Source organism: Electrophorus electricus, chromosome 16 (assembly GCF_041902795.1).
Source record: "Electrophorus electricus isolate QZ-2024a chromosome 16, ASM4190279v1, whole genome shotgun sequence".
NCBI lineage: Eukaryota > Metazoa > Chordata > Actinopteri > Gymnotiformes > Gymnotidae > Electrophorus > Electrophorus electricus.
Genome location: NC_137512.1, coordinates 16,751,120 through 16,775,912, shown reverse-complemented (window position 1 = coordinate 16,775,912; position 24,793 = coordinate 16,751,120). Strand labels below are relative to the sequence as shown.

General features: G+C 41.8%; 2 protein-coding genes across 16 annotated transcripts in view; both read left to right on the top strand.

Annotated features, from left to right (window-relative positions):
- prom1a (prominin 1a) overlaps positions 1 to 20,910 on the top strand; it is a 38,536-nt gene extending 17,626 nt beyond the window's left edge. For 2 of the 14 annotated variants that reach the window (XM_081698820.1, XM_081698826.1), the window contains exons 3-25: positions 185 to 211; positions 1,917 to 2,122; positions 7,057 to 7,177; positions 7,491 to 7,554; positions 7,634 to 7,723; positions 8,501 to 8,724; positions 8,824 to 8,898; positions 9,070 to 9,133; positions 9,237 to 9,396; positions 9,829 to 9,981; positions 10,103 to 10,226; positions 10,438 to 10,541; positions 11,503 to 11,587; positions 12,502 to 12,648; positions 13,053 to 13,124; positions 13,741 to 13,833; positions 14,361 to 14,414; positions 14,494 to 14,574; positions 14,660 to 14,728; positions 14,891 to 14,980; positions 16,342 to 16,457; positions 19,213 to 19,287; positions 19,383 to 20,910. In XM_081698820.1, coding sequence (XP_081554946.1) covers positions 185 to 211; positions 1,917 to 2,122; positions 7,057 to 7,177; positions 7,491 to 7,554; positions 7,634 to 7,723; positions 8,501 to 8,724; positions 8,824 to 8,898; positions 9,070 to 9,133; positions 9,237 to 9,396; positions 9,829 to 9,981; positions 10,103 to 10,226; positions 10,438 to 10,541; positions 11,503 to 11,587; positions 12,502 to 12,648; positions 13,053 to 13,124; positions 13,741 to 13,833; positions 14,361 to 14,414; positions 14,494 to 14,574; positions 14,660 to 14,728; positions 14,891 to 14,980; positions 16,342 to 16,457; positions 19,213 to 19,287; positions 19,383 to 19,542 — 2,454 coding nt within the window. In that variant the 3' untranslated portion in view covers positions 19,543 to 20,910. The other 12 variants (XM_081698821.1, XM_081698828.1, XM_081698822.1 and 9 more) reach the window with 11 other exon arrangements.
- Positions 20,911 to 23,636: 2,726 nt separating this feature from the next.
- On the top strand, positions 23,637 to 24,793 carry fgfbp1a (fibroblast growth factor binding protein 1a). 2 transcript variants are annotated; one of them, XM_026999418.3, is made up of 2 exons: positions 23,637 to 23,772; positions 24,022 to 24,793. In XM_026999418.3, exons 1-2 carry the CDS (start codon positions 23,761 to 23,763, stop codon positions 24,613 to 24,615), a joined length of 606 nt encoding a protein of 201 aa, XP_026855219.2. In that variant the 5' UTR covers positions 23,637 to 23,760; the 3' UTR covers positions 24,616 to 24,793. The 2 variants fall into 2 exon arrangements, with proteins under 2 accessions (XP_026855219.2, XP_026855217.2); XM_026999416.3 differs by having other exon boundaries at positions 23,639 to 23,772; positions 23,941 to 24,793.

The window sequence follows — 24,793 nt, the reverse complement described above, 5'->3', positions numbered from 1 at the left end:
ACCCTGACAGCGAGGCATTACACCTAGTTCCTAATTCTTAAGTGCTTTGTATGGCTTTTATTTACCTGGTTTTGCTTTTTTATGATCATCTGTTGTGCTCTTTTCCCCTGTGTTCTTTTTGCTTTTTTGGTTTGTTTGTTTTGTTTGCGTTTCTGCACACTTTTCATCATTTGGCTGCCCCCAGCCAGAGAACGTTGTTCTGACCCTGCAGGTAAAGTGGGTCCAGAGTCGGCCCATCACCACCCCTCAGCTAACGCTAGTTTCATAACCTTACCCCACGCCACCGGGTCCATTCTCTAACTCCTTATCCATGTGATTTTGTCCCAGTAATGCAGATGTGTTCTTTCTTCTTTTCATTTACCCTGTATATGTTGTTAACATTCTATGTTGCAGTAGTGGTGTTCACATAGTTCCAATTCCATATAGTCATAAACATCTAAGCCATTAGGAATGCTGTAACTGTGCATTACTGGAGGAATGTGTAGATAACATGTAGGATCTTGTTATAAAAAGTTGTCATGTTTTACAGGGTAAAGAAGTATTTGTAATTTAGCCATTGCTTTAGGCATGTAGTGCTAAAAACCACAACAAATCCCAGAAATGACCATTCTTACCTCAATCATTCCAACATCCCTGACCCAAAAATTCAGAGGCAGTAGCTCAGTCTGAGTTTCCTCAGCATTTCTGGCATAAAATCCCAGGCATAAAATCCCAAGACTCTCGCCCCTCACCACCCCCACGCCCCCTGACTAAAGCCTGTGCATGCTGATGTGAGCTGAATACTGACGTAACGCCCCCTGGCTACAGGCTGGAGTGTCAGGATCCGAATGCTTCAGGTTTATGGTTAGGGATGATTCTGAATTTTAAGAACATCCCTAGATTTGGAATTTTAAGATCTAGATCTAAATGTTGTTTACGTTTGAATAATCAGTTATAAGAAAGTTGGAGGCAACTGAAGTGTTTCCTTTTCCTGATGGATTGCCTCCAGAAAAATCAGGGAGTAAGCTCAAGCTGTTCACCATGGTCCATGACTTCAGAAACAAAAGTGGTAGGATGTAGCATTTAGCGAGGTTTTTACGCAGCGGATGCACAGAAAAACAAAAGTGATGCATGCTCCTGAACTGCTGTTTTTAAAAATGTCTTTTAAAAACCCCATATTTGCTGTTCAGTATCAAATTCATTTACTCCGATTGACTCCAAATAGGGATGACCACGACCTCTGGAGTCTGCAGCTACTAATGGTCCATGATAATTATAACCCTTTACAGATGGGGTGAGCTGAGAATCAGGGCGGCACCATGACTTACCAAGAGCTTTATTATCCAGACAGAAGTGAGTCCCGCCCAGAGACAGGCTGCCCCCTTTCCACTATCAAACTGTGCTGCAGGCTGAACAGCTAGCTCTAATCACACTGAGGAACCATTGCATATGAATAACTCTGGCATGATGTATTACTCACACAGTGAGGCAATTGTTTTTAGCTCCCAATTAATTTGCTTCATTTTTCAGAGTCCTCATATTGAGCATATTTACAATATGGTGATTAAGACAATCGTCTTGCATGAGAAGGGGAGGGACTTGTTGGACAAATGGTGGCAGCCATTTTGAGAATTCAAAATAGCAAATAGCAAATGATATTCGAAGTCTTCTTGGCACATGTTTTAGAATGACTTTGTCGTGTTTTACTCTTTGCCTGTCCCTCCCAAGAGACACCATCCCTTCCTCTTCTGTCACTAGTTAGCTCAGTACCATGTCTAACAAAGTCTCCCATGGCCCTTATTCCTCTCCGTTACTTATAGTTCTGGGTAATGTTTCCTGATATTTTCTCTAAACATAGTCGTAAACTGTCACGGCAGACGGTTGATCGGGGTCTAACGTGTTGCGGTGGGGCACGGTGGGCTGTGTGGTTTGTGCAGGTGATCTACTACGAGATTGGCTTTGTGGTGTGCGCTGCTCTGGGGCTGCTGTTTGCCGTACTGCTGCCGCTGGTCGGCCTGTTCTTCTGCATGTGCCGCTGCTGCGACAACTGCGGCGGTGAGATGCACCAGAGACAGAGGAAGAATGCTGACTGCCAGAGAGGCCTACTTACCACACTGCTCCTCACCACCACCTTCATCATCACGTAAGAGAGAGTGTGTGTGGCTGTGTACGTGCGTGCGCGTGTGTGTGTGTGGGGGGGGCTGTTTATGCTTGCCACCGGACAAACTGATTACAAAGTGACCGATTCAGTTCAAATAATTCAGCTATCAAATGTGCCATATCTCAACGACAAGTCAGCTAATATCAGCTGTAATGGAGCTTCAGATAACCATACTTCTGATTCGATACTCCAGCTTATGGACCCGACGGCATGGACTGTGCTAGAGTATATTCCAGTGTAGCTGAGAGCCAACAGGCTGCAGGTAGAGAGTTTTTCAGTGCAGCAGCACCAAACCAAACAGTGTGCGTGTGTGTGCGTGTGCGTGTGTGTTTGTGTGTGTGTGTGTGTGTGTGTGTGTGTGTGTGTGTGTGTGTGTGCGCGTGTTATTTTTACTATATGGCTTCATCAGGCTGCCTCTTTATTAGAGATTCCTCAGGACAGGGACCGCTGCCTGGATATGAGAGGCTCCATCGCCTCACACACATATTAAATCTCCAGGAGTCACCACGGCACAGCAGTTCAAATGAAGTCATTCCAGTGGAGAGGACAGAGACTTACAGTCCCCCTTTGGGGCTGCATTACAGAGGGAAGGGCGGGAGGCTCGACAACAGTTGAGCACCTGCTGGTCACTCAGCATTTGAGCTCAAAAGACCAAGCATACTCCATTTACACAGTCATGGATGAGCTCTTGGCTTCAAGCTGCCCTCAGAATAAACTCGCTGGGTCTGGTGCACTGGAGTGGTTCTTAAGGGGCACTGATTTCGAGTTTGAGGGAATTATCTTCCTGAGCTGAGCTGAGCTGTGGGTGAAGGGGAAAGTCCAAAATGTGGGAAATGTGCAAAATGTTTATTTTGCTGAGCAAGGTCTGCTCAGCTCTGCCTAGCATTCTCTGTCTGGCTTTTATGCGTTACCTTGACTGTCTGTCTGTTCATCTCATGGGTACTCTTTTCTTTCTTGGCTGTGTCCTCATTCTGTTTCCCATGCCTATTTTCGAGGCTCTAGGGCCACATAGACTACGCCACTCTCCTTCAAAATAATGGGAACAATTCTTATGAGTGGAATTCTTAACGATGTGGCCCAGATAACAATGCAGACATGATTTCTTGTTAGTGCCACCATGCTTAGGAAGGAACATTTCACAGGGCTGATGTCAGAAAACAGTGACACACCATGGTCTGCCGGTCCAACCCCTCGGCCGCTACTCCACCAGCCCTGGAGCTCAGCTGGAAACTCCAGCCTATCAATCCATGTGTACTACCGAGGACATTAACTAACGCAACATCCAGAGTGAAGCACGGGGCTGCTGTTCATTTATTAAATCAAATTGCATAAACACAAAAAGATTTTTATAGTGATTTCTGCGCACTGAACGTTTAAGTTGATCATCTTCAAACGTTGTTCAGAAGTGTTTGTTAAAATGCTTGACAGAGCTTTAAGGATGGCTTGTTTGTTATGCTCTGGATTATGACTGGTTGAGGTTGGTATATCAGTTTATGCATATTAAGACATGTATACTTCAGTGAATACATGCATATATTTGTTTGGTGGAATACACTCCCCTTGATATCGTGTTCATCACATATGTGTATCTGTAGTAGAGTGAGCTGATCTGAGCATACTCTCTTTGCTCTTCACCTCTGGTTAGACTCCAGTACATTTTTGTAGCTTGTACATTTTCCCACACCGAATGTCTGTGCATTCCCTCATGGCAGTCACTGTGAGTCTTATCATGACCTATATCTATGCAATTGGAGATAAGCAGGTCACAGTAGCTTAGCTAGTTGACATGCATTGTTCATGCATGGAAATAGCCTAGTGCCTGAGGTTTCTCCATACATGGAGAGGAAGTGTGTGTGTGTGTGTGTGTGTGTGTGTGTGTGTGTGTGTGTGTGTGTGTGCGCGTGTATGTGTGTGTGTGTGTGTGTGCGCGTGTATGTGTGTGTGTGCGCGTGCGTGCGTGCATGCGTGTCTTCTCAAGTGGCAGGACATGCAAGCATCAGCAATATCATTACATTACATGTCAGCTAAGAATTTAATCTTTCAACTATAAAATCATTATTCACGAGAGAAAACTGTGTGTGTGTGTGTGTGTGTGTGTGTGTGTGTGTGTGTGTGTGTGTGTGTGTGTGTGTGTGTGTGTGTACATACGCATGTGTGAGTGTGTTTGATAAGACATGTTGTGTCCTTGATCTGTCTAGTATGTGAATGGAGAAGGGGGGTTTTTGTCTTGCTCTTTGCTTGCCAACCTGCTCTGGCCTACTTTCTCACCACACACATGGGGTTTGATGTTCCAACGTCCCCAAACACATCCCACATGTAGCTACCCATGGAACAAATGCATGTTTCCTTTGGAGTAAAAAAACCTATTCATTCCCATCTACTGACTTCATCCTGTTATACACATGCAAACAATTGACAAAAGCCAGATATGTATTGGTATAACTGGCTCAGTGATGCCGTCCAAGCTGATGTCCCCTGTTCGGTAGGTATCACTGCCCACAGTCTGTGCCTCCCCGAGCCCCAGCCACAGTGGCTGCCTTTGTCTTGGCCATTCTGTTGTGGCAGGCCGATCATATTTCAAGCTGCAGGATCAGGAACACCGGCGGGCGGGTCCCAAGCAGAGCCATTGTTGGGCGAAACCAGACCCGGTGGGTCAGGCCCCATGTTTGTAGAGGCACTTAATGGGGTTCTCACCCCCACCCAGAGCTCAAAGCCCCAGGAGAGGATTGGGGAAACGGAGGCTATGGAGCTGGCCGTGTGAACACAGCAGGAGCATTGTGCAGGGGGAACGCTTTCTCCAGGGTACTAGATGGCCCAAATGAAGAAGCTTAATTTCACTGGGATGCTTTATTATCCTAGGGGTTACTTGAGCTAGCCTTGCTTCAACAAATGAGATATAATACCAAAATATCCGCAAATCAGGATATCCCAAAATATCAGCAGTTTTTTTTTCCTGCCCTGACAGTATCTTATTAAAATATCACCTCTCGTTTACACATTTATTTTGGTTTTGTCATGCCGTGCAATCTCAAGTCCTCACAATCATCTGCTTCAGTTCTGATGCATTCACACTTGCAATTCCTTTACCAGCAAAGTAGCAAAGATGTTTCCCATGTTGCCTCTGCAGCCTAATTTTGTGACAGACCTGTGGAATACACTCCATCTACAGGGTCACATCGTTCCTGATCTGGGGTGCTTCTCCAGACCCTCTAGGGCCAAGTGGATAGTGTGTTCACAGGGAGGAGGAGGGAGAGAGACTTACAAAGCCTCTTTGTGGTGAGGCCATTTTTGGACTTGTGCCATGTCGTTTTGCAGATAGACAAGCTGGTACACCAGGGATCATCTCTCTGAACTCTAAAGAGTAGTTTAGGCTTCCCTTAGTGTTCTTTCCTATGTTTGGTACCTGTGGACACAACATTCACTCATGGGATTTTTGCCTTCAGGGGACAGTCTGCGTGTATGCAAGTTCATGTTGAGGAAAGATGTTGCCTAAATATCTGAGGTAATTCATAGGGAGTCATTGTTATAGCCATGTAACCTAACATGGTGGAGTTAGCTCTGTACCTGAAACAAGTAAAGGTAATCCTTTTACTGGAATGGTATTTCTCAGAGATTGTTTTTGTAAGTTTATCCTTAGACAGGAAATGGCCCATTTCACATATTGTTCTGTCAAAGATATGGGTGATGTGGTCATATTATAGTCACACTAGTCGTACTGGACCTCCTGATTTCTTTGACTTCATGCTGCATGATTCCTCTGAGAAAGAGGCAGTCGTAGAACTAGCGTTTCATGCAGTGAATGATTCATGCAGCGAAGACAGTCCTCAGCGATCTCTGTGGCTATTCCAACTGTTACATAAGACATCAGGCCCTTTATTTTCATCTCAGTCCACAGCAAGGATAATCCAGTGTGATGAGAAGAGCATCTGATTATGTTTGTATGGCTTCTCTTCTTCATGCCTCCCACTGAAGCCTAGAGCAGCAGTAAGTTTTCCCCTCTTACTCAGGGGGTCGAATTAAGATGAAGCACTGTAACTCAGTTATACAAGGCTGCACTTCTCTTAAACGTTCTCTAATCTAATTAGTAAATATAGCCACTTTTGAATGCTTTTGAGGATCGGCCGACACTGTAAAATGAGGATTCCCCTTGAGTTAAGCGACATGTTTTGGTGCAAAAGGATCTGTGTCTTGGTTCCCCATCTGGGCAAGTTCTGCAGTGTCAGGATGACAACCTTCAGTCCTCAATGGTGAATTGTTAGTAATGAGGATTCACTTTCACTTTCACCACAAAAATATCAAGAATTTACATGGGAAAATGTAAAATTGATTGTTATAGCAAACAAAACATTTGTTAGTTATTTTTATGTAAGTGCTGCCCCCTATTGGTTCTATATGTTTCTACACTTGATAGATTCATTGTAAATTATATTTTTAGATATATGTTACTAGATAGATAGATAGATAGATAGATAGATAGATAGATAGATAGATAGAGTGTGTGTGTATGTATGTATGTATGTATGTATGTATGTATGTATATATATATATATATATATATATATATATATATATATATATATACACACACACATATATATATATATATATATACATATATACACACACACATATATATATATATATATATACATATATACACACACACACACACACACACACACACACACACACACACACATATACACATACACAATAATAGATATACTGTAATCAAAAGTTGTAATCAAAAGTACTGGTTCAAGGCCCTCCACTGCCAATTTGCCACTGTTGGGCCCCTGAGCAAGGCCCTCAACCCAAATTTTTCAAGTTGTACTCAGTCATAATTGTAAGTTGCTTTGTATAAAAGCATCTGCTGTAAATGTATATATTTTGTCTATCTGATATTGTGCATTCAGGGCTGGGGTTCTGTGTGCATATGCAGCCAGTCAGAACCTAAGTTCTGAGTTGAAGACCATGAGGAGGCTGGTCAACAGTAATCTGAGAGATTTATACACCTTCGTCAATGTCACACCAGTGGTAAACGCTAACACTTTCATCATAAAGCACTAATGAACTATTGAAGGGCACATGTATTAAGTTGTGCTTAGTAAGTTCATATGACAGATGCACTTGCATAAACCTTATAGCAATGACCCAACTTAGTGTTCATCTCTGAACTGTAGTCGATTCAGTTAGATTTTTTTCAAGTCTAATTTAATTAAGTATTTTCAGTTTGTCAGTGACAAAACGTTTAGATAAACATGGATGGAGAAATGATGTAAGACGAGAAAATAGGTTGTAAAAAATGGCATGAGTTGCGTTAATTGTGTATTTATCTTCCTTCTTATAGCAAATCGATTACCTGATAGCTCAGTATGGAACTGCCAAGAACCAAGTACTCTGGGACCTAGATAGTAAGTATATAATGTTTTTTGCATTACCAACAAGGTATAAGGTTGTACATATTCTGACGCTGTCTTCATGTCTCTGTAGATGTGGGTCTATTGTTGGGCGGAAGGATACATGAGGAGCTAGGGAAAGAGGTGCGACCTGCCCTGGATGGGGTGCTACACATGGCTGGAGGTAGGTCTGAAGGAGTTCTCCAGTGGTTCTTGTGTCCCTCTCTTTTGTTTTTGGGTTGTTGTTGTTGTTGTTGTTTTAACTTTCTCTTCTGTTTTTCACAACGCGGTTCCAACAATGAACTAAATTAAACTGTCAGCTATGATAAGTGGCTCAATACTTGTTAGCTTGCCTGTGCCTCAGACTTTTCTCTTGTCTTCAATCAACAAGTCAAAGTAGCAAATGCCATTAAAGGTAACCATGACTAGATCCAGACTAGTTTTCCCCCTTCGATTTCATCATGGTGAGAGCCCAGTCATTGGTCCCTTTCACTTCTGTCCGGGCTGTTGTCCTCCCTGAGTGAAGCCTTATCCCAGTGGAACCTGCTTGACCTTCTTGTGTTCACGAAACAGCTGAAAGAGTACTTAATGTAATAATTAAGGAATACCAGTAGGAACTGGTTAGAATTATGCAAATTAGGTCATGCTATTGGTCCACAGTACTTTTGATCCATTCTTGGCCTTGTTCCTATTTTGAGTGAAGTATTTTTCTTAAGTTAAAATGAAAGGAGCAATAGCCTCAGATCTCAGTTGGAGACTAACTCAGACCCTCCACCCCAACCTCAAGCCCTCCCCCACCACACCTCATCACATTTTTTGTGATCACATATGTTCCTAAAAAAAAGATTGGTAGGTTTTTTTTTCTCTCCCATGATACTATCAGCCCGCAAACATAAACCAATGAATGTGTGGTGTGTGTGTGTGTGTGTGTGTGTGTGTGTGTGTGTGTGCGTGCACGCAGTGATGCGGGACACGAGGGAGGCTCTGGAGAATGTGAGCGTGTCATTGGGGGTCTTGCAGGAGGGCACAGCCCAGCTGCAGTTCAACCTAAGCGTGGTGCGAACAAGCCTCCGGAACATGCTCGACGACCCTGCATGTGCCAACGCGTTCTTGCCCACGCCACCCCTTTGCCACAACATCCGTGACTCGCTCGGCCAGCTCGACATCAGCACTAACTACTCGAGGGTGATGAGGCCTTGTCTCTCTCTTTTACACTTGACTTTACACATATCCGCCTTGTTTGCTGTTGATGGAAAAGGCTGAACAAGGGCTTTTGTCTTTCAGCCACCTAATGTGACCCGGCAGCTGGTCAAGGTGAATGACGTTCTAAAGACGGACCTCAATCGCTTTGTTCAGAAAGTGAGTCTCAGCTACGAATCCCCAGTGTTATGTCTGCAGTTAGAATGAAAAATAATACCTTGCTATGGGTCAGGTTCTTAGGGTCATGTTCTGTCTCTAGGGGCTTTCAGACTCATGGGCGTAACTGAGGGTCAGGTTCTTTGTCTCATGCTGTTCCCTCTCAACCTCTAGGGGCTTTCTGCTTTCAATAACACCCCTGCCATGGTAACCGAGCAGACCACGAAGGAAGCGGCAGGTGAGGCGTGTGACTGCATATGCCCTGCCTTTCTCAGCTGACATATTCTGAAGTACGTGGCAAGAGATATCTTTCTTTTGCCCTCCTCTGTGGACATTTCTAGGTGTCCGAGGCTTGCTGGATGGCATCGGCAGTAACATCACCAGCTTCTCCAGGCTGTTCCCCATCCAGAGCTCTCTGAACAACCTCACCATTTCCATCAGTCATATGCACTCCAGCATTGAAGACCTCTATCCAGAGATTGATCTGTTGGACTTTTACAGGTTTTTTCCCTATGCCATGGCCTCTGTGTCACAATGAAGCACAATGGAATGCATCTTATTAGGAACATTTTTTATTGTGTGTTTTCTTAAAAAAGAACATCATATAAGAAAACAATATAAACTAACAGGGCAATCAAACTAAGCACAAACCACAGAAACTGAAACATGATGAAAATAGGATAAACAATGAAAAATTAAATAATCAGTAATACTACTACTATTACTACTACTACTACTACTAATAATAATAATAATAATAATAATAATAATAAGTGCCAGTAGGATGCATCTTAATCAACAAGAACCACATAGTGTCCTGTGCAATGAATGTTTAAAAAATGAATGTAAATTCTTTACTGCGATTGTAATGCTTAGTTTACTTGTGTCTTTCCTTTCCTTCCGTTCTTTCTGTTTAACACGTGCCAACTGCAGGTGGGTCGGCTGTGTCACCCTGTGTTGCCTGGTAGTGCTCATCTTAGCCTTCAACTTCCTGGGTCTGCTATGTGGAATTCTGGGATATGACCGACATGCCTCTCCGACAACACGCGGCTGTGTGTCCAACACTGGAGGGAATCTGCTCATGGCGTGAGTGCCACTGCTGGGTTCAGAATGATTTTAGAAGTGTGCTCTATTAGAGGCATTCGAACAACAGGAAAGACTCACTGTATCCACTCACCCTCTGTCACCCTCTTCCTGCGTCTGTCAGCGGCGTGGGCTTCAGCTTCCTGTTCTCCTGGGTGCTCATGGGAGTGGTGACAGCCACGTTTGTGTTAGGGGGGAACGTGGAGAAGCTGATGTGTGAACCTTTCCACTCCAGACAGCTGTTCAAGGTGAGAAAGCGAAACCTGAGCAATACCTTGTCCTATATTATATCCTCATTCTGTTTAAGATATCTTTGAACTATAAATCCGGAAGATAAGTTATTACAACAGTGCACTTCATGGAACCAAGCAGACTATAATGATCTTGTAACTTCAGAATGAGGGGCAGCTCATTCCTAAGGGCCCTCACTGAAGCTGGCTTGTTTACTCTTTGGTTTAGGTGTTGGACACTCCATATCTGGTCAACCCTGAATGGAGAAACTTCATCCCTGGCTACCTGTACCATGATCCTGATGTGGACCTCACAGCAGAAAACCTTTATAGGTGTAAACCTGAGCACATGCTCATGAAGATGAGCATTCAGTTAAAAGATTAATGATTTTTGGGGGGTGTGGGGGCATTAAGTTCAAATTTAAATGTAAACCAGGCCAGTGAGTCATTCTGTTTATATGAGAACCAGGCAATAGAAAACATTGTACATGTAACTGATATGTGTGTTGCATTGTGTCCTCACATGAGAAAACTTCAGGTCTTCCATTCCAGAAATCACACTCAGAGTGTTTGTAGGTTAACTGGGCACTTGTATAAGGAGTGTTGAAGTCTGGAACACTAAGCTCATTGTGCAGCACTGTGACTAAGAAGCAAAGCGGCATGCTTCCCAGTGACAATCCCAGTGACAGATTCTTATGTACATCTCTCCAGACAGGCAGATTTTAATGTAGACCTCACAGCGCAAAACCTTTATAGGTGTAAACCTGAGCACATGCTCATGAAGATGAGCATTCAATTAAAAGATGAATGTTTTTTGGGGGGTGGGGGGGCATTAAGTTCAAATTTAAAGGTAAACCAGGGCATTGAGTCATTCTGTTTATATGAGAACCAGGCAATAGAAAACATTGTACATGTAACTGATATGTGTTGCATTGTGTCTTCACATGAGATTATACACCATTTCAGTGGTGTCAGTCCAGTGTGCCACCTGATGCTCCTGTGTGAATTCAGAAACGAAATGAAAGTGAGTGCTCTATCAGTGATATCTAACACCATGAAAAGCAGAGGCCAGCAAAGACTGAAAAAAAATCTGTTGAAGTGTACAAACAATGCAGCCGTTGCAAAGACAAACAGCGAAGGTTTAGAAGACAAGCAGATAATTGAATTGTAGGTGTTAATTATGCATTAACTCTATTCTTTCTCCACCTTTAAACACTCCCTGTTTCTCTCACTTTCTCTCTTTCTCTCTCTCTCTCTCTCTCTCTCTCTCTCTCTCTCTCTCTCTCTCTCTCAGTAACTGTAAGAAGAACAGAGGCATTTATTTGACTCTTCACCTGGATAGGATATTCAATATCTTACCCTTACTCAACACCAGTAGGGTATGTAGATTAAAAGCTTAGAACACCTAAGTGGTGTTAGACCTTATATGAGAATCATTAATCAGCACATATACTCCATTTCTTGAGTGGTTCTTTCCAAACATGCTTTTCAAAAGCCTTGTCCAAGTTTCCAACTTGAATGCTGGATCTGTTCATCTCTGTCAACATGTGGCTGTAATGATTAATTTGAAAGCTGTGATTGTGCTCTTTCATGAACAGAGTGAATTTTTTATTTTTTTTAACCTCACCATATGCATGTTCCAATAACCCTGGGAAACACTGTTAGCAAACATATAAACCTCTTCATACCTCAGCTGCTATTTATAGAAATGGAATAAGAAGCAAATAACAAAACAGTGCCCCACTATCAAAAACATTCTTAATCTAATTCAAGTGCTCGATCAGCCTTAGACCATATGGAATACTGTCACCATAAGAAAACATCTCTGACACTGAGCAAGACCAGAGCTGTGAGGAGGAGAATTAGCCTCTGTTTCACCCCACCAGCTCACTCCGCAGCATATTCCTACATTTACATTTACAAATGTAAATTCCTCAACTGATCCCAGATCAATGAAACCCTGCCCTGTTCTCCATCCTGAAAACTACAGTCAGCTGGAAAGCTGCAGGGTACTCCAGAAAGCAGCTTTAGCAACTGACCCAGATCTGTTAACCTGGAGTTTGCAGAAAACCTCAGGTCTTCCATTCCAGAAATCACACTCAGAGTGATTGTAGGTTAGCTGGGCACTTGTATCAGGAGTGTTGAAGTCTGGAATGCTAAGCTCATTGTGCAGCACTGTGACTAAGAAGCAGAGTGGCACGTTTCCCGGTGACGATCCCAGTGACAGATTCTTATTGTGTACATCTGTCCAGACAGGCAGATTTTCATGTAGGATTTTCTCTTCCACCACTAGTACACTAAGGATGTGTCACACAAGTTTGAGGGCATGAAGATCGATCTGAGGTCAATCATTCTACTAGACTCCGAGGGCAAACAGAATCTCCTCAGCTTCACCGAGACTGGGATTGAAGAGATCAACTTTGCTGCATATCTGGAGGAGGTATAGTCTCACATATGCATGCATGCTGACTCACACACAGACACACTGGCAAACACACTCACACACATACTTTTAGATGAATGACATCTCTCATCTTCTGCATAAACTCACATCTTCATACTGCACTTCATACTGTAAAATAATTTTTTAGCAGTGGTTTTCTCCCTTATCATTCTGCCCCAAGTATGTTTTGAAAAGGAATTTTATACCCTAACTGAGAGACAATGTATTAGGGAGCTTTGCAATGTCATTTTGATAATGTTGAACATTTATCTATAGGAAGTTACCACTGTGCAAACACACACACACACACACACACACACACACACAGAGAGAGAGAGAGCAAAAAGTGACAATTAGTGAGACCTTAAATCAGATTCCTCATACTTGCTTGCTTCCTGCAGATCAATAAAGGAGTGACCCATATTGATTTGCTGTCATTTTCCAATGACCTGGATACTGAAGCCCACAATATGGTGAGTTCCACTTTATGCAAATGCTAAAAAAAACGCTTCAGCAAAGTCAGCTGCTTCTCGCTGGTATTCCATCCCACAGTCCTGCTGTGCAAGAGCATCGCATTACACAAGGCCAACGATCAGTCTTCCATTTAATTTGCTGAACATTTACAGATCATTATAATGCTCTTTATTCAGATCTGCTCTGACATTTAAGCCAGCCACTGGAAGCATTTCTAGAACATTCCATCGCAGCTTTAGGGGTCCAGTACTCCAATCTGCATTTGTGATGTAAGGTCTGAGTCCAGGGGCTATTAGTACAGTAGTGTAGCTGGTGAAGTCTATACTTCCTGCAGGTGTGCACACCCTCAGAGGCTCTGGGTCAAGCTCTGGCTCAGACCTCAATTACCAGCCAAGCCATCCATCATGTGGTAATGGAGCAGCCCCTTTTCTTTCTGCAGGAACACTAACATCGCATAGTACTGCTGCTTTCGGTTTCTGTATTTTCTTCCACTCTTCTGTAAATATGGAAAGAAGGTTCAGCAATGCAAATATGTAGCCCAAGAAAATAAAAAGTTTCTTATTCTGCCCATTATTAACCCTGCATTGCATGGCTGTCTGTGACTGTGTTTCCCAGGATGAAGGATCTTTAAAGACTTCAGTAATGGATCACACCAGGACTCTTCATCAAATCTACACCAAGCAGGTCATCCCCATTCAACAGTTCATGGTAACCATTCTTATGTTTCAAATCTTATCTTAGATGAACACAGATACTTTCATACTCTGTGATAAAATGTTCTGGGCTTTTTTGTTTGACCGTATGTAGTACTTCACTAGATATAAATCCATTGCAGAATATCATTTGTCATTGTAAAATGTGGTTAATTGTCATTGGCAAGGTACTTAATTAGTAATCAGAAAGTTGCCAATTCAAGCCCCACCACTGCCAGGTTGCCACTGCTGGGCCCCTGAGCAAGGCCCTTAACTCTCAGTTGATCAAGTTGTGTTCACTCAGAATTGTAAGTCACTTTGGATAAAAGCGTCAGCTAAATGTCGTAAATTTAAATGTTAAGGATAATTCAGGTAATAGTTATCTGAATGTAAGTTGATGAAGGCTCAATATTTATATGCAAAAATAAGGAGACTGGCAGGATTTGTTTCACCATTAATGTGTTTTTAATATCACCAAAGTGGAAATTAGTGAATATTATTTAATATTATTATATGATGTCTCTGCTTTGTTCCTTATCCAAGGACACTCTGAACCAGAGCATCAGATTTCTGGAAAGAACAGCATCAGATCTACAGGTGAGTCACTTCTCCCTCACTGTTCTCCACTTAATAGAGTTTTAGTACAACCACGTTGTGACTAAAGTGCCTCTTTCAGAACAAAGTCTCAGATGTACTTACAGCCATCGACGCTGCCCAGTTCCTTGTCTCCCAGAATGCAACATTTGTTGTCAATCAGGTACTGGTGAAAGCAAATTCAACTGTCTTTAAGGAAGTGTTAACTGTGTACAAGGTGATTAATTGGTGGGATATACCATCTGCAGGAAACAGAGAAGTACATGCAGACCATCATTAGCTACTTCCAACAGTATATAGATTGGGTCAAGACATCTGTGAGTATTGCAATATAATAATGAGGTGACATGACTGAGCACATCTATAGTCTTGAAATACAAACCTTCCTTATTCTTCTTTACGGCAGCCAAACGCCCTGTGCATGTTGGTACTAGTGACTTGTTTACAAGCATTTCAAGTATTTTTGTGCTCTCCCATAGCTGGAAATGGATGTGGCCACCTGTAAACCTCTGAGTAACATCGTGGACACTGCCGAGATCCTGGCCTGCAGTTTCCTCATGGACTCCATGGTGAGCACTTTCTTTCAAACTCAGCCTCCAAATCAAACATAGAAAGGACAGACAAGTTGTTGACCACTTGGAAGGATTACAGGGCTATGGAACTATGGAAAGACATGCATTCACATTTGTACTTGTTTAGCACAGAACTGTTCAATCCCACCCCGGGGTCCTCTCACCAGGCCGCGTATCGTATCGACTGCGTTCCAGCTCATAGTACAATTGAACTGGTTAGTCTAGGACTACAGTGCCCCCAGGTCTGGACTGAGAACCTTAGTGCATTACACATTTATCTGAAGCATTAACATTAGCCTTAGCGCGACCTAGGCCTAGGTACCTGATTTGTTGGCAATAGCCAATAAATGTGATCAGACTCTTGACTTATTAAACTATAAGTCCATGACCACTGTAACCTCTGCACAACTGATGCTCATGTGCACAGCCCACATGGATAGAGTAGGATCACATGACAACTTCTGAGCAAAAAAGAGACCATCCAGGAGTTACTACATATGTGTGGATGACAGTAGCCCCCTCCCCCCCAGTGGCCATCGCAGGAAAGCTTAGGGAGGAATGACTTCTGTGTTTGTGGATGAGTCTGTGGTTTGGCTCTTTGTCAGCAGTGTACATGTGTGAGATGGGATGACTAGAAGTATTTGACCTTTCAGGAGATGGCATATACAAATGGCTAATTGTTCTTTATGCTACATACCTATACACACCACTGCTACACATTTATAAAAAATAAATAAATAAAAAAGATGTAACATTTAAAATTTTTGTAGTTTGACTCTAGAAGCCAAATGCAGTACAGCACTTTTATGCCATTTTGAGCGTATGATCACCAGATACCTTCCACAGGCCCCACAAGTTTGTCCTGTGTGCTCTTGACATGGAACATCTTACATGATACAGCACAACATTCAAACAGCATGAAGCACTGTGGCCCTCTAACTAACAGGAGTAATTAGCTAATACTCTCACTCCAGAAAGCCAATAAAGGGTCACAGCTCTCTCTCTCTTTGGCTTCTGTTTAAGGCCCTGTGAATCTCTGGATGTCTACATCTTTTTAAAGTTGAAGTGTCTCATTTCAGATTTCAAACAGCTCATGGGTTATATGGTTATGGATTACACCTCACAGATCTAAAGAGACTCAGGATATGCCTGACTGAACTAGTACCAAATCTATGAGAATCTATTCTCCAAGGACCGTTCCTCCTTTAATCTTATATGCAGCTCCTTTAATGGGTTGATCATGATAATGTGGACAGCCTTCTCCTCACCTTTATCTGTGCATTGTCATTTAGTGCAAGGCTTTGATCTGTCGTATCTACTTGAACAATGGAAGCTTGTTCTTTGTTTGTGTGTCTCAGAACACCTTCTGGTTCGGCCTGGGCTGCTCTACACTCTTCCTTCTCCCCAGTATTATCCTGTCTGTTAGGCTGGCCAAGTTCTACCGCCGTATGGATACGGAGGATGTCTATGATGAGTGAGCATCCCCCCACCCAGCGCATTACACCACCCACACATTCTCATAGCTTTATGCCATCTTCAGTGGCTGCATGGTGGTACACAGTATGGGGGACATAATTATCAATCTGTTGGCAAAGTAGGTCATTTATAATGCCAAACCACTGACTAGTTTGCAGATGGTCAAAATGAGCAGTAGATGCCTGTTTCTGTTGTACTGAAGATAAAATATCTCATCACTATTCTTTGTTTTCACTATTTCATAGAAATAGTAACCTTTTATCCCTGTCTCTTTGTCTTTCTTCTCCCTCTGCTAACTCTCTCCAGTTCCTCTGTCTCAGGGACTTGGCATTTCACATTATGATAACCAGTTTTTGCTATTTCCATCTTTCACCATGTTTTCCATTTCTCTCTGTCACGCACTTTGCACTTTAAAAATTGTACATATTAAATGTTCTCCTTTTGGTGTTTTTCGATCATTTGCATACACTTACAGTAATGACACATTGCTATAGAGAAGTCACTAAGTGTCTTGACTGGAGACTTTTATTTTGACATCTAAGCTATGTCACTGTTCTTCTCTCTCCAGTGCAATTTCATCTTCATCCCGATAATTAATTTTTTTGCTTGTCTTATATCTTTTTAGCATTGAGACAATTCCCATGAAAACGTAAGCTGTTTTTTCCCATTCTTCTCCTATGCTCCTTTTTGAGAAACTCATTAATCAGATATTTATACCTGTTTTGTACAGAAATCACTCTGCTAATTTTGTGGTGCTGGTTTAAGCTTTTAGTCTTGGAATGCTTCTCCGGTGAAGGGTGTTGCTTGTCTTTGTATGTTGTCTTTAAAAAAGAAAAAAGAAAAAATCCCTTTTGTAAAATAAAGGGCTGCTAAAACCATCCTATAAAAACATACTGAATACAATTTCCTCTACATTTTACACTGTTACATTTGTTGAGAAAGTTATACCTAAACTATTTTACACTCACCTGCATATGCCCACATTGATCACACTAAGCCCAGCCCATGCTGCCCAGCTGCATGTCATCTGTCTCATGCCATATTTTGTTTATGATTTGTTTGTATTTAATATTTTGTTTCAGTATGGAAATTGGTAATAATGGTTATTATAATGAACGTTTACAAGGTATCCAAAACCCTGTAATGACAAGGTAAAAACAACCAAAGCCCCCTGCACTGACTGGATGGAACTCTAATGACTTGCATGCAAGACTGTGGTGTAAGAAAGACAAGGCATGCTGGGTGCAAACCTGCTCTTTCTGTGAGCAGCCCTGCAGAAAGTCAACCATTAAGACCTTCTTGTTTTTCTCTTCCTGCGCTGTATTAGCGTAAGGGCTGGGGCTCACTGCTACCTCACTGGGTCATCTGACACCTGCACGGCAACGATGGTGCTGACAGGGGTCGTGCTGGCACACACCGCATGCTCAAAACTGCACCATCTCAACATGCTGCAGTGATAAACCTTCGCTAATCACTTTGATTTAATTCTTTGTCATTTGTGTGTGTGTGTGTATGTGTCTTATGCAGCATGTTCCTTGCATGTGTGTCCAATGAAACTAACATGCCCATTTTACTTGCAGTGGGCACATCACCTGCCCATTCACCACCACTAACCGCATGCTTGTCAGAATGGTCTCTGTCCAGGACGGCCTGAGACACAGTTGTGTAAAGGGGCTCAGGATGCACAGTCTGACAGACTCACACAGCACAAGCCCCACAGAGCTCAGTCTGAAAAAGTCCTCAGCCTAGATCCAGCAAGCATTCTACTACCAAAGTAGACATTCAAACTGTTAATCCATTTTTATACATGCTTTGATTTTTTTTAGATGAAACAAGCTAGAGGTAAAATCACAATGATTCACTGTAATCCTCCTCAGTAATGTGTTTTAGGTAGCTAGCTCAAACTTTAGAGTTAAATCATGCATGGAAAGCGAGTCTCTGGGGAGGTGTGTGTGTGCCCATGTTGGGCTGCTGTGTGCAGCATGTGAAAGCTGACACCTTGCTTTCCTGGTACACTGGGCTATGAGAGGGCTATGAAGGGGAAGAAGGGTCTCTTAGAGGAACAGACTCTGAACAGACTCTGGCCTGATGTTGACTGTCTCCGTTTGTGTCCCAAGCCTTCCCACCTATGACACCACGAACCGCTTCCCACGGGCGTCAGCACCCCCCCGCCACGCCGACTGGTGACGCACACTAGGAGTGGGTGATTTTGTTGTTGTTGTTGTTGTTGTTGTTGTTTGTTTTTCCCCCAATACTCCAGAAATGTACTGGCTGAAAGTCTAAAATGAGATGGACTCATTTTGTCTGTCCACCTAGCATGATTAGTTTTTTTAGTGGTAATATTGCATGTTTTGTACATGTGACCACTGTCAGCTCATTTTTATTATTGACTGCGTGTTGGTTTACCCACTTTGCACAGCATTAACCACTGCCATTAACACTAACCATAAATCCTCTCCTTCATATCTGTCTTTTTTGTTTGTTTTCTGTCATTATTTGCAACTAAAAGCATGTCACACTGTCATTTACATGTGTCACAATTTGTGCACCTGTGAAGATCTGTACTGTGTGAATCCAGAGGCAATAATGAACTACTGGCCTGTTTCACCCTGGCCTATCAATGTTTGACCTCAAACATCTTTAACAGCTCTGTAAACAGACATTGCCACCATGCTTTCTGTTTGTCATGTTGCTGTCAACTTTCAAAGTTCTTTCACAATTTATCTGATCTTTCACACTCTCTCACCTATCAGATTATTCATCTATCCTGTTCTTCTTCTAGTACTATTGGACAGTGGAACTGAAATGGCCTCAAACCTCTCTGGCCTGTGAGTTTTAGTCTTGTTTTAAAACAGAATGCATTTTTTTTTCTTCTGTCATCTTAACTCCTTGTTATACCTTTCTGTTGTATTTTTCATTCCAGACCCCCCACCCCACCAGTTTTGTCACCATCAGATGGGTCTGGAGTCTGGAGTCACCATCTGAACTCAACATTCCGAACCGTTCCACCTCCTGCTGCTTTACAATGCCTCATGGATGTTTTTCAGAGAACTTTTCACCAAGAAATTGCTGAATCATTATAGCAATGTTACACAAGTTACAGCGTCAGGGAGGCCTCCTGACCCTTATCTACTGTATGTCTGGGGCTTTGTTTACAGCCATTGACAGATCAACTGCAGCAGCTTTCATAACAACTTTGTTCCTGACTTTGGGTTTGGGGTTATTTTTGAGGGGAAGGGGGTTGATGTGGTCATAATACCTTTTCTGGATTTCAAGTCTCAACATTTCTCAACTTCATTCATTCTTGTTTAAAGAGACCATGTTATCAAAGGCCAATTGCCAGTGAGCCACTAACATTACACAAAATATACATATAAGTAATTTGCTCTAAGTGATCATATATGCACTAGTGCTATCATCATAATGCAGAAGCCCATTCCTGGACTGAAGAAACTGTTGCCGTTATTGTTTTGCATTTTATTTCATGCTATTTATCACAGTGACTGAGGTCAACCAACCAGTTTTCCTCCCATGGAAGACTGGGTGGACTGTGTGATCTCTGGTTAGCAGCAAAAGAAAATTGGATTGCCATTGTCGGATCACCACTGTGATTCTGAAATTCTGCAAAATATGAATTGAAATGCTAGCCGTAACCTCTGTAACTCTTTGGGGAAACAGGAATGTGGCAGTGGTGGTGTAATTTAGTTTACATTAATGAATAGTGAGTTTATCAATACTGCCATCATTGTGATACTAACAGGAAGAATTTGTCAGCTTGAGGCTGAACTACTATAGTTATAGTTATGTAGTTCTCATAAAAGAAATTGCTCTTTGACACCAAAACCTGTTTTTAATGTAGATCTCAGGACTTAAGTCTTTTTTTGCATCAATATTGTGGTTACAGAGTTTTGGATTTTGAAATTACTGTCACTGACAAACTATCAAATGTTTGAATGTAATGTATCTCAAAAATGTTTGTATGTTTTTGAACAAGTGATAACCAGGAGGAAATTTACAAAAGATTATGATTCACTTTCTATGAACACCTTACTTGAAGGTTATTATAATGGCTATTTTGTCATAGTATATTATCAGCAATTATCACCAACCATTTCTATATTATTGCTAGTTCTGTTGATAATAATAATGTCAGGTGCTTGATATTTTTTGCTCACAATGGTTTACCGTGTGTTAAAACATGTGAAATGTACATGCCAGTGTTATGCAAGTCTCTTGAAAAAAAAAGTGTTTTCCCTAATTCTTACCCCCCATTTAATTCCTACTGCCCATTTAAGTCCTGCATTGTTCTTCTTTGCCAGGTGCAGCTGTAGCTTGCCTGGTGGGGTTTAGCAGCCATGGGTGCTGATCATCAACATGGCTGGTCTTCAAGTCCAAGCAGACAGGTTGCCCAAACTGTAAAATATTGTGAATAAAATTCTAAATTGAAATAATGTCCTGGGTGCTTTCAATTTTCCGGGTCGCAACTCAAGTGCCGTGTTTGCCGATTTGTGTGTCTAAGGTATGAAATCCTGCAGCTTAGCCAGAAGTAAAGTGAAAGTCAATGTCACTGCTCTTACCCACATTAATAAACAATGAGAAGCAACAGATTGTGTATTATTGATAATGGAGTGCTAATTACCAATAAGTGTACAGGACTAACACTACTCAGAAAGTTGGTAAACAAACTTTAACATGAACTTTCAGCTTTTTTAACATGATTAATTCATGATTAATTCATGAAGAACTACTATTGTGACACTTGATTACATACCAAGAGGTAATAACGTCTTACACATAGTTACACTTCATACATTTTCTGTTTAATAAAATTAGTATACATGACGTAAGATGATCCAACTGCTGTATTAATCAGATCAGCTGCATTTTACTACATATGTAATCACAAATATCAGGTATTAAATAAGGATAAATTAATTTACAAATTAACCAGGTTTGTGACAGATTTTATTTGAATGATTATGAATTGACACAAAATCTCTATAATAGCTCAACATATTGCTGATATACATGTCTGCAGACATTATGCTGACATTATTGATGTAAATGCAAAATAGCAATCATTCAGTGCTGTCAGTTACCACAGTCTTTCTATATTCAATTGTAACCAGTACTTCATGCATTTTGGCAACAATATATTTTTAAAGTCTGTAACGTTTGGTTATTATTAATTCACAGAAGGAAATCCAACTCATTTGACCTATAACAATGCATTTCTAATATGATGTCCTGACCTCTTGAAGCCAGTGAAGGTAAAAGCCAAGAAGGAGTGTATAAACACAACTCCAGTAGTTGCCATGCGTTGTTCCAGTTGCATAGCGTGCCATTAGAGTTTCAGATTTGAATGAATGCCATCAATGTTTTGCCCTTACATGCATACATGCTTCTGAAGGCTTGCTCCTGCGCCTTTCTTTATATAAAAACTTAATTGCCCCCCGCTCCACCCTCCCAGTGACTGATAGTTCTAAATAATGGTGGAAGGTCACAGTGCCTACAAAGGGACAGGTAGTGTACAGCTGCTCCTGCTTTGTGTCTCCACCTGCCACTGTGTGGGTCTGTGCCAGTGCACTCTTTTTCATGTGGGTGGCCCTCGCCCTGGGTTGCACACACACCGTCCCTGGAGCAACAACCTGCACCACGTCCTCACGCAGATCATGTGAAGCAAGCTGAAATGCTGGCTGTGATAACTTGTTGGTTTGTAGCATTTCACTGCAAGGCCTGTGTTTGCCTGAATGGTGATATGGTTTAGCTTTTGACAAGTGCATAAACGCCCCCAAATTAAATTTACTGTCTGCTGTCTTGTACATTATGAAAAAGAGCAAATGCATCATCTCAGGTTTATCTATACTACACAGAGTATGTGCTTTGGTATGGAGGCTGTTAAAATCTCTGATTTTAAGTATGTACAGTTAAATACTTAAGGGGAAGTAGGGTACTCCTGGATAGGTAGTGTCGTGTCCGTTGATGCAGGAAAGAAGAGACAGGAACCAGTGCGTTACCCTGTGGCCTTTTATTAATGCAGAGCTCTGGAGATGAGTGAGATCTAAAGCATAACTTTGCAACAGACAGACTTATAGTTTTTTCACCTTCAGCCACTTCTGCTTTTCTGTTTTTCCATCTCAGCCGTCACCTCTGTCTGACCGTTCCCGTAACATGTCTTTTTCCATAATCACACATATGCACGTCTAGGGCATTTCCTGTTATGTCTGGACATACAGTAATTATTTTATTAATTCAAGCATTAGTCCTATTCCATTCTGGGCATTATTCTCTCTTAGTGTAAGATTAGCATTCATTTAATTTATGAAACCCCACAGTAGTCAGATTTAATTTGTTATGTACTTTAATTAGTACAAACTATATTAATATTAGCGATATAAATATCTGATTCACTTAATATTCAGCGGAAATGACTGGATTACATTTCATAGTAAGCACAAGATCATAAAATGACCTATAGCCAGTAACGTCAACACCTAGCACCAAATGTATATGTCAGACGTTGTGAGTGGACACTGCTGACGCAACTAAAAAAATGTATCTGGTTCTCAAGCGCATTATTCAATAAAAATAGTCCAAATCCATGATTTGCTCTTGTCACGCTTTTATTTTCAAGATATTGTTTTTAAAAATCAACAAAATCATTAAGAATGTACACACAGCGAGAACGTAGGATGTAGAACGCAGGATTACGACTTCCAGTATTCAACGGTTTAATATGTCTAAAATGTTCGATCAGACAACAGCTGGTGTGTTTAAAACAAATGACTGCAATGGCGCATTTCAATTTAATGGAATTATCTGTCCTCTTGGTCACTAATATAAGTGATATTTCAATGTCGTAATATGAGTGTATTTTGACACAGCGTGCATATAAATAATCTTTGACGAAATCACTTTAAAAGCGAAACATTTTCACTACGGCCTTTAAAATAACACGTAGCCATATGTCCCTTCTAGGAAAAATAAGAATACAAGGCAAAACGAACAACAGCTCGTTGTTCTTCAACAGTGTGGACAAGCCAAATCAAGTTTCTGGCCTATGAAATTAACATTCCTGCAGGAGATTATCCTACAAGCGTGTGTGTGTGTGTGTGTGTGTGTGTGTGTGTGTGTGTGTGTGTGTGTGTGTGTGTGTGTGTGTGTGTGTGTGTGCGCGCGCGCGCGCGCGCGAAATTGTGAAAGTTAGAAGGTTTAGATAGAAGCGTGTGGCCCGGAAGGAGCGCTATAAAGACCACGAACGAGAAGTTCAGGTGTCAAGAAACACAACTGCATTCTACTCCATGCGTTCCAAGGTAGGCATGCTTTCTTATAAGTGTTTTAAAATGCCATATATTTACATGAATACCATAAATAAGCTGCAATAGGGGTACTTGTTTTCTTCTAAATCGATGTGGCAAATAGGATACGTATTTTGGGTTTTTTTTTTTCTTCCCGTTTGATTTGAGTCATATTCTCGGCAGGTTTTCCAGAGTTAATCCTAAAGAATGATGTGCGTAAAAGGCATCGCTCTGGTATTGATCTTCGTCTGCATTGCGCAACAGTTCCTGCAGGTGGACAGTCAGGCGATCAACACGAAAAGGGGAGAAAATAGGAAGGGGAAAAGAAGAGAAAAGCAGGGCAGCTCGGCTGCCAAGGCAACGCTGCCTCCCCGCGATCGGAATGAGAGTGGGTCTAAAGACTCGAGTGACGGCACGTTCACAGGCCGGTTTTCAACTCCAGACAAGACGCGATGCACGTGGGTAGCCACGGGTATTGATGTATTTGTCCTGGACATCAGCTGTAAAAAGAGGACCAAGACGTTCGACTGCGAGTATACAGCGAAACCAAGATCATGTCCAGAGTACGCGTCCAGAGCCAAAGTGTATTGGAAGCAGATCGTGCGGTCGTTGAAAAGGCTAAAGAAGCCGTGTCATAACAGTAAAGAGCTTGTCCAAACTAGTGTGTGTCGAAATGCCCCTAAGGACGCACACTTCAAGCTCAGCACCGCACCTCAGATACCGCTTCAGCCACAGCCAAGAAACAAGTCGTGTGCGGATCTTGCTGACAGACAGAAATTGGCCGAAGACTATTGTGGAGGCGCTTGGTCTTCGCTGTGCACCTTTTTCTTTGCTATGGTCGAGACTGAAAATTGCTGAATGGTAGCCTAAATGGCTTTAATTTACAAACAGGCTCATAAGCTCCTAAGGAAGACTGAAGGGGACCTTTTAGTTTTATAATCTACTTTTGCAGTTTTATAATCTAAGAAACTTGTGTTCCTTTCTAAGTTTCTGTTCCTCTTTTGTTCTGACTAATAAAATTTACATTTTTACATTA